Source organism: Ursus maritimus, unplaced genomic scaffold (assembly GCF_017311325.1).
Source record: "Ursus maritimus isolate PB19 unplaced genomic scaffold, ASM1731132v1 scaffold_35, whole genome shotgun sequence".
NCBI classification, from domain to species: domain Eukaryota; kingdom Metazoa; phylum Chordata; class Mammalia; order Carnivora; family Ursidae; genus Ursus; species Ursus maritimus.
The window spans coordinates 221,784-234,878 of NW_024426119.1; the positions used below are offsets into that span (position 1 = coordinate 221,784).

Sequence of the window (13,095 nt, forward strand, 5' to 3'; positions counted from 1 at the left end):
TGCCTCAGACACCAGGATCAGTTTTTATGTTCCCTAAAGGAAGAAAGAAAATGAAAAACAATGGCCTTGGCAAGTATTAGTGTTCACAAAAGGAAGCCTCTGGCCCATGAAAACAGTTATCATATTAACAGTTCCCACAGCCAAATAATCTTCATCACATGCACATTGGACTTCTACTTAGAGGAGGTAGCTGGTTCCCAATGCCAGTATGGATTCAGAACTGCTACAACTAAATGAATTCCACCTCTGGACCTGTTTCCCTTCTGCTTTCTTCTGCTATCACGTGGCTGTTTCTTATTTCCTCCTGTCCTGCATTCTACTTGAGTAACATACAAGGTCAACTCCAAATACTTTTGACTATGATTTCTTATGGATAGGATTTCAGCTGCTCATTTGAGCCACCTAACAATTGTTCATACACAGCATATAGCTTTCAAAGTCTCTGTTCTGTTATTCCTATTGCTTGATTAGACTTTAAATGTTTTCCTTCTTTCAGCTTTCAGAATTTCTCATTCTGTTCTCTACTGTCCCAATTTTCAATGTCCCAGTTCAAATGCTCCCTCCCTTGTGAAATCTTCCAAATCTGCCTCCGTCTTTCTACTCTCTCTGCACTGTTAGCATTGATTTTGCTCTGCCTCTCCTGATAATATAAATTTCCATTTCTCAAAGTAATGTGTAGTTTCTTGTGTACAGGGATCATCATAGTTCACATGAGTATCCCCCACATCCATCACAATCACCAGTGGTGACGAACACACCAGTTATTTAATGAGTGCTTCACACTGGTTGAATGAAGGAAGAAATAAAAGGGACTGAAGAATGACCCTGGAGTAAATAAAGTATATTGTAATTCACTAAGGTAATAGTATGTTTTATGTTACAAATTAGGAGTTATCACAGGATCCCAAGCTCATTCCTTTAGCTATTAATGATACCAAATAAGTATTTGCACAAAAAAATTCTGCCATCAAACAAAATATGGGCCTCAATTATTAATTTAAAGTAGTCAATAAAGGGCCCTTGATATGGGGTACCTGGATGGCTCAGTTGCTTAAGCGTCTGCTTACCGCTCAGGTCATGATCTCGGGTTCCTGGGTTCCTGGAATCAAGCCCCCCATCAGTCTCCCTGCTCAGCTTCTCCCTCTCCCTCTTCCCTTCCCTCCCTTGTGCTCTCTGCTGTTTCTCTCAAATAAATAAAATATTTTTTTTAAAAAAGGGACCTTGATATATTTCAAACTGGAAAAAAAAGTCATTTTATCTTATAATCATACTCACTTTCCAAAAGAAAAAAAATCCCAACTTTTAACAAAATATGTGATAAACTGACAGAAATTAGATAGATAGATAGATAGATAGATAGATAGATAGATAGATATAGATAGATAGATAGATAGATAGATAGATAGATAGATATAGATACTCATTGGATCCCCAAATATGTGAATGCTGCCACATAAAAGCAGTCTCTTCTTTTTCAAAATACATTTCAAACAGAGAAAAAAGCGACAAATACAATTCTTCTAAAAACCTAGTAGAAAAGAGCCAGACAGTGTCTATGGCTTTGAGAGAAAGTAACAATTGAGTTACAGAGATAAAGGGCAGAAAAAAGCTAAAGGATGGTAGCCAGATCTCAGATTGGGGAGACAAAATGACAGTTTCTTAAGGATAAAAAAACTGCCAGAAATAAATCAGAGGTCCAAGGCTCAGTGGCTGTTTCTGATTTAGTACAACTCCATGACTCCATGTCATACCAATGAAATAATTTATATAGAAAGAGATATATGAGGTAACCTGCTCATTATCACAAAGTCAGTTGGTGGGAGGGTTTATAGAAGGTCAAGAACCCATGGCTCCCACTGAATGTTTTTTGCCCTAAATAGAACTTCGTATTAGTTCTGTATGTATTCATTCTCTATTTTTACAGTAACAAATTACTGGGAATTTCATGGCTTACAAAAACACAAATGTGTGATCTCACAGTTCTGAAGATGAGAAGGTCAAAATGGGTCAGTCTTCCAAGCTAGAATCAAGGTGTCAGCAGACCTGCATTCCTTCTAGAGGACCTAGGAGAGGATCCAATACCTTCCTTTTCCAAGGTTGTCTGCATTTTTTGCGTCAGACCCCTACCTCCCTCTTCAAAGTACATCACTCCAAACTCTGCCAACTGCCATCACATCTCCTCTCTGACTCTTACCATCCTGCCTTCCACTTGTAAGGTAGGATTCATATGATCACATTGGGCTGATCCAGATAATCCAGGATAATTTGCTCATCCCAAAGTTCTTAATCACGGTGGCGAAGTCCCTTGTGCCGTGTAAAGTAATATATTCACAGGCTCGGGGATTAAGACATGAATATTTTGGGGCCATTATTCTGTACAACACAACTTCTCACAAGTGAACAAATGTTTTAGGGTGAAAAGGAAAACTTTATCACTAAGCAATGAATCTGACAGAGGAAATTTCAGAGAGCCTGTCAGGAAGATGGAAGAGATATTGAAGGAGGAAGGATAGGTAGTGCATCGGGACCTTCTCCCTGAAACTACACGTAAGACACTTCTGATTCCTATTACATCTAGGACCAAGTCTGACCAACTAATATCCACCAATGATGAGGAACCTATCCTGGGATTATCCCAAGATAATCAGCCAACCAGTATGTTCTTGGACAACTAGGTATGTCATTTCATCCTGAGTGCTTCTCTGAATGATTTTGAAATGACTTTTATTCATTAATTCAGTAAATATGTTTGAGTGCCCACAATGCCAAGTACAATTCCGGACACTGAGGATACAGCATGGACAAGAATTCCTGCCTTTGTGAAGTCCACATTCATGACCAAAAATGCAGTTTTGGTGTGTTACATACAGATTCCCTTCCCTAGAAAGGATAAGAACGCTTGAAGAAATGCTGTAATTCATCAAATATGGAGGAGTCACGCACACTCTGCTCCTTTCTAGTTCAATTTCCACATTCACAGAGTCTCCTCTCAGTATTCTGACTTATTTTTTCATCTGAATTTGTACAACTATGATTTCTGTCACAGTAATTTTTCAATGGCTTTCTGATAAATATGCATGGGTTTTATCTCCCCAGATATGGTACAGGACACTTGGGGCAGGTTTTGTGTACCATAGTTGCTTGTTCTGACTGAAAAGCAGCTCAGAAATGATGCTGGCTGGATTTCTTGGCTAATTCATTCATTCATTCAACAAATATTTAGGTAGCAGTTATCAGGACAATTTTAAGTAAAAGTGGTTTAAGCCATTTAATGACTTAAAACCAAACCTCCACATCAGGACTTATGAACTAACTAATCAAAATTTTTCTAGAAATGGGCAGGAAAAATAAGGCACAAAGCACTCCTCCTGATCACTAAAGGGAAAAGTGTGTTAGCCAAAACTTTTCCAAGGCTTCCATGAAATAGGAATGACAGTGAGAATATACTATGACCTGGAAATATAAGTGATGCTTCCTCCAAACTGAAATGTGAAGAACAAAAACAAAAACATAAAAAGGAAAAAAAAACATTGATGGGGCCCCTGGGTGACTCATTCGGTTAAGTGTCCAACTCTTGATTTCATCTCGAGTCATGATCTCAGGGTCATGAGATCGAGCCCCACGTTGGACTCCACACTGAGCATGGAGCCTGCTTAAGATTCTCTCTCCCCCGGGGCGCCTGGGTGGCACAGCGGTTAAGCGTCTGCCTTCAGCTCAGGGCGTGATCCCGGCATTCTGGGATCGAGTCCCACATCGGGCTCCTCTGCTATGAGCCTGCTTCTTCCTCTCCCACTCCCCTGCTTGTGTTTCCTCTCTCGCTGGCTGTCTCTATCTCTGTCAAATAAATAAATAAAATCTTAAAAAAAAAAAAAGATTCTCTCTCCCCTTTTCCCTCTGTTCCTCCCCCAACCTCACTTGCTCACACATCTCTCTCTCACTCTCTCTAAAAAAAGGAAAAGAAAAGATCAAGTGAGAAGATCAAAGAAATCCTGATAAACCTGACTGTTAATAAGTTTGTAAGGAATAGGGTTAGCAAAATCAGAAAAGGATTTATTGAGTCACTCAGGGGGAAAAAAAAAATACACACACACACACACACACACACACACACACATATGTATATATTTAAATTCTGTGGAAAGCTTCCATAAAAACAGAGTCTAGCTGGAGGGCAAAAAGGACAATTTTGGAGAAAAAGAAAGTTAAATACATTTTTCAAATCAGAAAGGAAATTGTTGGAAAGATGACAGAAAGGAAGACAACAGGAAATTGGCTTTGAATGCAGCAGGAGTCCAAGATGGTCAGTTAGAGAGGGAAAATTGTGACAAACAGTAAGAAATGGCAGACTGGAAGCTCCTTCAGATATGCAATCTCAAATGTCCCATGGCTCAGAATTGCTTCCTGCTAGCATTAGGGTTGCTTTCTTTTTGACTAACATATGTATCCCCTAACTTTTGACTAACATACTGCATCCCCTAGTTTTACTGGCATTGCTTAAGGGAAAGGTGCCATATTAAGCTATTGTAGACAAACACATAAGTTACCAGATGACTCTCCTTCGCTGAGATCTTATGTGTGCAAGAAGTGATGATTTCCACAACAAAGAAATAACTGATTCATTTTAAACCCAACTCATTACCCAAGAAGGATGAGCTTGGATTGGTTGCTGCAGGAGACAGGTCAAGAACAGATGAGCTCAGGAGGAAAGAGCCAGGTTCCAAGAATGAGAGCTAAATCTGAGAATAGAAGGATAAATGGGCCAAAGACAAAAGGTATCTAGTTTGCATCCCTAAAAGAAGAAAAAAGACAAAATACTACAATAACAAATAGGAGATCTGGAAACTTGGTTCCTGTCTTCAACTATTCAAATTTCTTGAGTGTCTCTCCAGGGCCTCTGAGATACAGTCTCAACAGCTTCTAGAAGGAGACACTGGGTTCTGGGTGCTCAATCACCTTGAGACATTGCAGACTTCCATGGAAACAGCGCTGCTCCTTTAAGGCCATCACCGTTAGAAGATATTCCACCCTGAGTTCTCTAGTTCTGGCCTAGCTATTACACTCAAGCATTATGACACGAATTACAGCCATTATTTATTTAGACTATGTAAATGATCATGGCATGCAGAAAATCCAGGTTCTGCAGCATTTAATGGAATCATCATTTATTTTTAAATTTTTTAAATTTAAATTCAAGTTAGTTAGCATATAGTGTATTATTTGTCTCCGGGGTAGAATTTAGTGATTCATCCATTGCCTATAACACCCAATGCTCACTCCATCAAGTGCCCTCCTTATGGAATATCATTTAAATGTCTTGATTGAGGGGTACCTGGATGGCTCGGTTGGTTAAGCGTCTTCCTTCGGCTCAGGTCATGATCCTGGAGTCCTGGGACAGAGCCCCACATCCATCAGCCTACCTGCTCAGCAGAGAGCCTGCTTCTCCTTCTCCCTCTGCCCTTCCCCCTCATTCATGCTCTCTCTCTTGCTCTCAAATAAAGAAATAAAATCTTTAATAAATAAATCAATGTCTTGATTTATATGGAATTAGAATTGGGGAACCCCTTAGAATAGATTCATAAGAATTTTCATTTCAAAATGTTCTGGAAAAAAAAGAGAGAAAGATGCTCATTATCCCCAATTAATAAAATCACTCAGTTGGAAGAGGTCTAAAAATGTGTTCTGACACAGTTCCTTTCTTTCATTTCTCCATCCTGAACATGTCAGGCTCTCTATAGTTTACACGGTTTGAAAATTCGTTTTCTTATTTGGCGTCTTGCTTTTTATTGACATAACAGACCAAAGGTTCATCCTTATGAAAAGAAAATCTCTCATCCTTTCAAGTAAGCCGATGGCCACTCGATTCTTTCTCTGTGAACATAAAGACATTGTCAGCAACTCCCTCAGGTAAATGTTTGATATCCTTTAACCTGGTAAAAGCAAATAAAGATCACTCATCTGTGCCCTCTAGTTTTAACCACGTCGATTCCTTTAGTTTTCCTTTTTAGGATCATCTTCTATCCCTTCATCTTTAACACTCTGCCTAACCACCCCCATTTTACCACCAAACATCTCACTGCAGTGACCTAGAAAAACTCTAAACATCTAAAGAACATAAAATCAGGAGGATTGATTACTGGTTGTGAAACATTACATATTTAGTTCCCTACTGTTTTCTCCATCCTTCCACCACCTAAATTTAACCTACACTACATTAGTTTAGTTTAGGGTGAGTTAGATCCCCACATATTTTTCTTCTCAGCAGGTTTTCAATTATCCTTTCTCCATCGTGATTCTATGAAATCGGGTTTTTTTTTTTTTTTCACATATCACTTATACGAACTTCAGGTTAATTCAGTTCATGTTGACAACCATTTGTATTTATTCTCCTGCTCTGCTCATCATCTCCTCACCACTACCTGTTTCTTCCTGCTTCTGGGCCAAAACATAATTGAAATAGACAAATAGCAAACCATTACCTGAGTTTTCCTTGTCCCTGAAGTTTATCTAGTTTAATACCTTTGTCCTCTTGTCAACTTTACTCCATCCTTCCCTTGGAGCTATTCCCAGACTATTATCTCAAATGCACAGAGGTATATAAAATGTGTCTATATATGGAAAATACAGCTAATTACTTGAACTAGGGAATAGTGACCAACTAATATTATCATGACTAAGGATTGCACAACTAAGGTCAGTTAGCCAAGGAAATTGTCTCCTAAAAATGTATTCATTGCGATCAGAGCAACAAAGGAAAGTGTTCTAAATGAGTCATAGGAGGGAGGAATGAAACTACTCTTTAAGAAGATCATCTCGGTTATTTTCTCTGCCACTTTATTTATTTTTTTAAAAGATTTTTATTTATTTATTTGACATAGAGGCAGCCAGCGAGAGAGGGAACACAAGCAGAGGGAGTAGGAGAGGAAGAAGCAGGCTCCCAGCGGAGGAGCCTGATGCAGGGCTCGATCCCGGAACGCTGGGATCACGCCCTGAGCCAAAGGCAGACGTTTAACGACTGCGCCACCCAGGCGCCCCTTCTCTGCCACTTTAAATCCTGAATGATGAATAATAAATCATGAATAATAAAAGCGTCCTTAGATAATTTGATAATATTCACTTTCTGAGAAATTAATACAAATTATGTAGAACAGCCTCATAAATATCAATTTTCTCTGTATATAAATTAAGTACGAAACTGAAAGAAAAAACTAAAAATTTGTAAGTAAAAGATAGCCGCAGAAGTAACATGTCATGAGTCACTTCTCTTTCATTAAGGTCCCTTGATAAATGAATTGAGTAAGTTTAACATCGCTACGGATGACATGTATGTATTATGTACCACCTGGTATGATTTAATAAAAAAGCCACTTCATCTTTATAGTATTCTTTACCAAAAAATAAAATTCCAGTCTGATTTTGAGGGGAAAATTCAGACAAACCCAAATTGAGGAGATTTATGAAATACCGGACCAATATCCCCCAAATCCATCACAGCCATTATAAACAAGGTGAGATTGAGAAACCCTCAAACCAGAGTATGCTAAGGAATTATGAAAACGAAATGTCATGTGCTTTCCTAGATTGAACTCTAGAAAAGAAAAGGACATTAATGGAAACACTGGTGAAATCCAAATACAGTCTAGCATCGAGTTAATAGGAATGTACCAGTGTTGATTTCTCCTTGTACCACAGATGGACCACAGATATGAAACATGATAACATTAGAAGAAATGGTTGAAACTGAAGCAAGGGCTGTATACGAACTCCCTAGAATACCTTCGCAACTTCTTGCTAACACTAAAACTGTCCAAAATGAAAGCTCTACTTAACTGAAACAAGAAATCAGAAAAGAAACGTAAAAATAGGGCTGAATAGATTTATTAAGTGAAAATCATTCATGAACGTTTGTTGAAGCTCTGCTATTTGACAAACAGACACTCAGGAGACAAGGTGAATAATACACTGGTACCCCTCAGTGACAGCTTAGCCCAATGGAGACATGACACTTGGCCACTGAGGACACAAGATCTAAAGTGACAGAAGGCAGCAATGGACCAGGAGCCTGGCAATCTAGACTCTGGATTTAGATCTTCCGAACAGTCCTTTTCCGATCTTGAGCTAATTAACTAATTTTCCAGTACCTGAAACTTTTTAAAATGGGGAAACTCTATGAGGTGATTTACCTTAAAATTAAAAAACTGTAAGACCCTCCCTAATTGAATTTTCATAATTTCTTAAGTAACTACGTGTGCTCTATGAACTATTATCTTTCAGCTCTAAGCTATCCTTCTGTACCTGTCAGGATGCAGGAGCTGAGGCTCTGCAAACTCATTTCTTTTTGGCCAGCTCTGCCCTTAGGGGGCACTAGAGGGAGACTGCAAGGCTGGAAGAGGAAGAAGGGACTTCCTTGCTCCTTCCTGTTTGCTGCCCGTGGGCTTCCTTTCTGCTCACCATGCCTGTGAGCATCACCCAACCACACTGTTCCCCTTGGCAACCTTGGTTTCTTTCCCAGGCAGCAGCTGCGTTACAACCTTGGAGGACCTCACCTCATCACACCCTCCTCAGGGACACCTGTGTTAGCCAGCAGCACCCTTGCCCCAGGGGTGGTGTCTCTGCCCTCCTCTAAGCTCAGAGACCCTAGCACCAGCCAAGCAGCAGCCCTTCTACAGATATTGAGTTTCAACTCTCTGGGTCCTTCCTCTGAGATTTTAATAGCTTTTTATTGTTAAGTTTTAGTAATTCTAAATTCTTCCCTTCATTTTGCATCCCAAGGAGTGAGAGCTGCTTCCTACAAATGCTCTATATCTCACAGTTCATCCTTTTTCCAAAACTAGTTAACAGCCTTTACTTAGTGAACTATCCTGTCACCAAACTTTGCCTTTCCAATTAACTGATATGCTTACTGTTTCCTTACTGGACCCTGAAAAAGCCAGATTAGTGATAGAACAACAAGGGAAGCTAACAGAGAATGAGCTGCAAAGAGTGAAAACAAACCAGCTGTGTAGTAAGACTAATCACATCAAGTAAAAATTAATATTTATCGTTAAAGAGAGTCTATTTAACATGGGGAAAATAGAAAATGAACAGTAAGCCACATACTGCCTTTCAAAAGGGATTGTTTCACATTTATATTAAATCTATTTGGCACCATATTGAGGTAAGACCCCTGGTGAGATAAGAAAACCATGACCAGGGTGCCTGGGTGGCTCAGTCTGTTAAGTGTGTGACTTTGGCTCAGGTTATGATCTTGGGGTCCTGGATCCAGCCCTGCATCTGGCTCCCTGCTCAGTGCACAGTCAGCTTCTCCCTCTCCTTCTGCCCCTCCCCCCAATTGTGCTCTCTTTCTCTCTCGAAACAAACAAACAAACAAACAAACAAACAAACAAATGTAAGAAAACCATGACCTCTAAGTCTCTTACATAAGCAGAGCCCAGAGAATGACATCACAGGGCCATCCTCTGCATATTTAAGAGACATTGCTGTAATTCACAAACTGAGAACATAGTCTCCTCATTGCCACCTTCATCTCCTTATTCCTAAAAGTGTAGATGACTGGATTCAGAAAAGGAGTGAGAACGGCATCAAAGATGGCAAGGAATTTATCCAGGTGTGATGTGGGAAATGGCCACACGTAGAAGAAGATTAATGGCCCAAAGAACAAAACAACCACAGTCACATGAGCTGACAGAGTGGAGAGGGCCTTGGACATATTCCCCAAAGATTTTTTCTGAACAGTCACCAAAATAAAGGTGTAAGAGATGATTAGAATTAAAAAGGAGGCCACAGAAATAAAGCCACTATTGGCAGTAACCACGAATCCCAATGTGTTTGTCTCTATGCAAGCAAGTTTGATAAACCGAGGCAGGTCACAAAAAAAGCTGTCTAATTCATTAGGCCCACAGAAAGGCAAGTCCACAACAAAAGCCAATTGAGTCACTGAATGAATAAGGCCAATGGTCCAGGAAGCAACTAGAAATAAAAGGCACCTCCGTGGGGTCATGATGGTCAGGTAGTGGAGGGGCTTACAGATGGCGACATATCTGTCAAAGGCCATGGCAGTGAGCAGCACCATCTCGGTGCCCCCAACTGCATGGATAAAGAAGATCTGAACTACACAGCCCCCAAAAGAGATGGTTTTGCACTCTCTTAAAAGATCATAAATCATCTTGGGAGCTGTGGAAGAGCAAAATATCAAGTCAATGATGGAAAGGTTGGCCAGCAGGAAGTACATGGGGGACTGTAAACGAGGGTCAGAGGTCACAGTTAGCACAATGAGGAGGTTTCCCGTCAGGCTGGCCACATAGAACACACAGGAAAAGAGGAAGAGAAGAAGCTGGATCTCCGGAGAGGTGGCGAGTCCCAGGAACACAAACTCCAACACCACTGACTGGTTGCCTTCATCCATTGCCTCTGTCAGCAGTGACCCCTCTCATGCCACCTGGAAGAGGAGAGTAAGGAGAAACTGATATAGGAGAAATGGCACGGATCTTAATCTTGGGCGATTCAGTCATTGTCGGAAAATTAGACCCAGGCTGATGTGTGCTCTTGGAGACCATTTCAGTCACAAGGCAATTCAGATAACTTTGTTGTGTGTTTCATCACCAGAATGCAAAGCAAAGCATAAGGATCCTTTTACTTACTTAGATTGGTAGTTCTGTTGTATTTTTTCTGTCATTGTTTCATAGTCGTATCTCGTATATGACTACAAATTAATAGGCTTTCAGAAATTACTTAACTACATTAAATAATGCAGTGACAGTACATTTCATAATTTGGCCATATCGCAGTATAGTGTTACCATATACACGACCACACTGGCAAGTTCTATGAGAATCTTTATAAGTTTTCTTTGAAGACCTGATATGTAAATTTCTCATTTCTATAAATTAGCAAGACAAAATGAGTTATTTTAGAGGAAGGAAGAAAAGAGAGGCATAGAGGATGCCATAGCATGGCACTCACCATCCCATAGGAGGAGGAGAAGTGCTAGAGAAAGGGACACAGTAATGGGTTCTGTACAGGAGATCCTGCATAGGGGCAAAGAGAAGTAAGAAAGTGAGACCAGAATGACAATGATAAGTCATAAATGCCAAGTAGAAAAGAAAGAGTAAAAGTGAAAATATCAGTCTTTACCCTTGGCTCTCTTGACTTATAAAAACCTAACCTCATTCTGAATTAAATAAATGTCTGTGAAAATAGCAAGACACTAGTTTTTCATATAACATTGGCAGGAATTTAAACACTTGACAAAATTCAGGGTTTGAGAGGAAATGGGGAAACAGGTAGTCTCATAACCGGCAGTGGGAAAACAAACTGATAAAACTTCTGCCAAGTTGGTAATACCTTCCAAAATTGTAAATGCTCATATCCTTTGACTCAGCTATTCTACTCAGAAAAGATATCTGGATATGTGTGTGTGCACAGAAACTAAGTAAACAAAGAAGAGATACAGATTGGTGGTTGCCTGAGGGTAAGAGGTTTGGAAGGATGGATGAAATAGGTGAAGGGGGTCAAGAAACAGTTACAAAATGAGTAAGTCACGACGATGTAATGCACAGCATAGTGGCTACAGTCTGTAGGAATGTACTGGCTATTTGTAAGTTGCTAACAGAGTAAATCTTGAAAGTTCTTATTGTGCTGATCTTTTTGCAGTGTGTACAAATATTGAGTCATTGTGTTATACACCTGAAATTGATAAAAAGGGATCAATTACACTTCAATTTATGAAAGATACAGAGTTGCGCGTGGGTGGCAGTCCCTTCAGTTAAGCGGAGACTCTTGGTTTTGGCTCAGGTCGTGAACTCAGGGTCTTGAGGCTGAGCCCCAGGTGAGCCACAGGCTCAGCACAGACTGTGACACTCTCTCCCTCTCCCTCTGCCCCTCCCTGCCCTGTGCACCATCGCTCTCTCTCTAAAATAAATGAATAAATTTGTTTAAAGAAAGATACAGAGATGTTTACTGAAGCATTGTTGCTTAGAAAAGCAAAAGCCTGAAAATAACTTTCAGTGTGTAGAAATAGGGGACTAGTTGAATAATTTCTAGTGGATCCCATCTATGGAATACTATGTAACCATTTATGATGCTAAAGTTGCCCTAAGTGTACATACACAGGATAGAGGAAAGGGGGCAGCATCTTGCATTCATCTTATCCTATCTGGTTTTTAATATTTATACAAATAAACTACATATATAAAATAACATAGATTAAAAAATGGATTAACAATGCCGAGGATGATATGCCAAAAGTAAAGTTAGTAATAATTACCTCTAAGGACTAGGAAATTATGCAGGAAAAGGGATCTTTTGCTTGTCACTTTATATGCTCTTACCCACTATCTTTCATTCTTGCAGGAAACATATTATCAATTTCACTGTTACAAGAAGGTCAGTGTATGTGTATCTGAAAAATATATAGTTTGTATCTTTGGGATTTAAATCTTCCAAAGATATCTTCATAATGTATCTTCCAAATTCTAGCAAAGATCAAAGCTACATCTAAGATTTGCTAACTTTGTTCTATACACCTTCCTATCCCTCCTACTTCAACTGAACGGCCTCCTCTTCCCTAGACAGGCACTCAAATGGTATTTACCACCCCCCCCCCCACACACACACTCACTTATTCCAGCCGTGGCTTCCCTCCACGTTCTTCACTCAGCCTCAAGTGCCCGGGCCTTCATTACATCTCTCCAGTTCTTCCCATTCTTCAACAGCTCACTCTGCAAAACCCATTCCTCTATGAAGTCTTCCTTTACATATATGAGGTGAAGAAATTTTTTTCTTAAATCGTGGTGACAAAACCAGAAACATCTTACTGCTCTACAGAAACCGCTATGAAATTCTCTGTTACTATACATAAAGGTTTCTAAATATATGCTAAAATATCCTTTTTAGACTTTTTCTTTTTTTTTCTTTTTTTTTTTTTTAAGATTTTATTTATTTATTCGACAGAGATAGAGACAGCCAGCGAGAGAGGGAACACAGCAGGGGGAGTGGGAGAGGAAGAAGCAGGCTCATAGCGGAGGAGCCTGATGTGGGGCTCGATCCCATAACGCTGGGATCACGCCCTGAGCCGAAGGCAGACGCTTAACCGCTGTG

General features: G+C 39.9%; 1 protein-coding gene across 1 annotated transcript; it reads right to left on the reverse strand.

The window, feature by feature from the left end:
• Positions 1-9,463: 9,463 nt before the first annotated feature.
• On the reverse strand, positions 9,464-10,489 carry LOC103673515 (olfactory receptor 4F6-like). Its single transcript, XM_008702302.1, has one exon. The coding sequence runs from the start codon at positions 10,400-10,402 to the stop codon at positions 9,464-9,466; it is 939 nt and encodes a 312-aa protein (XP_008700524.1). The 5' UTR covers positions 10,403-10,489.
• Between the last annotated feature and the right edge of the window lie 2,606 nt (positions 10,490-13,095).

Bases quoted from the DNA above. Each gene is read 5' to 3' on its own strand.
- LOC103673515 (XM_008702302.1), bottom strand. From the start codon at position 10,402: ATGGATGAAGGCAACCAGTCAGTGGTGTTGGAGTTTGTGTTCCTGGGA.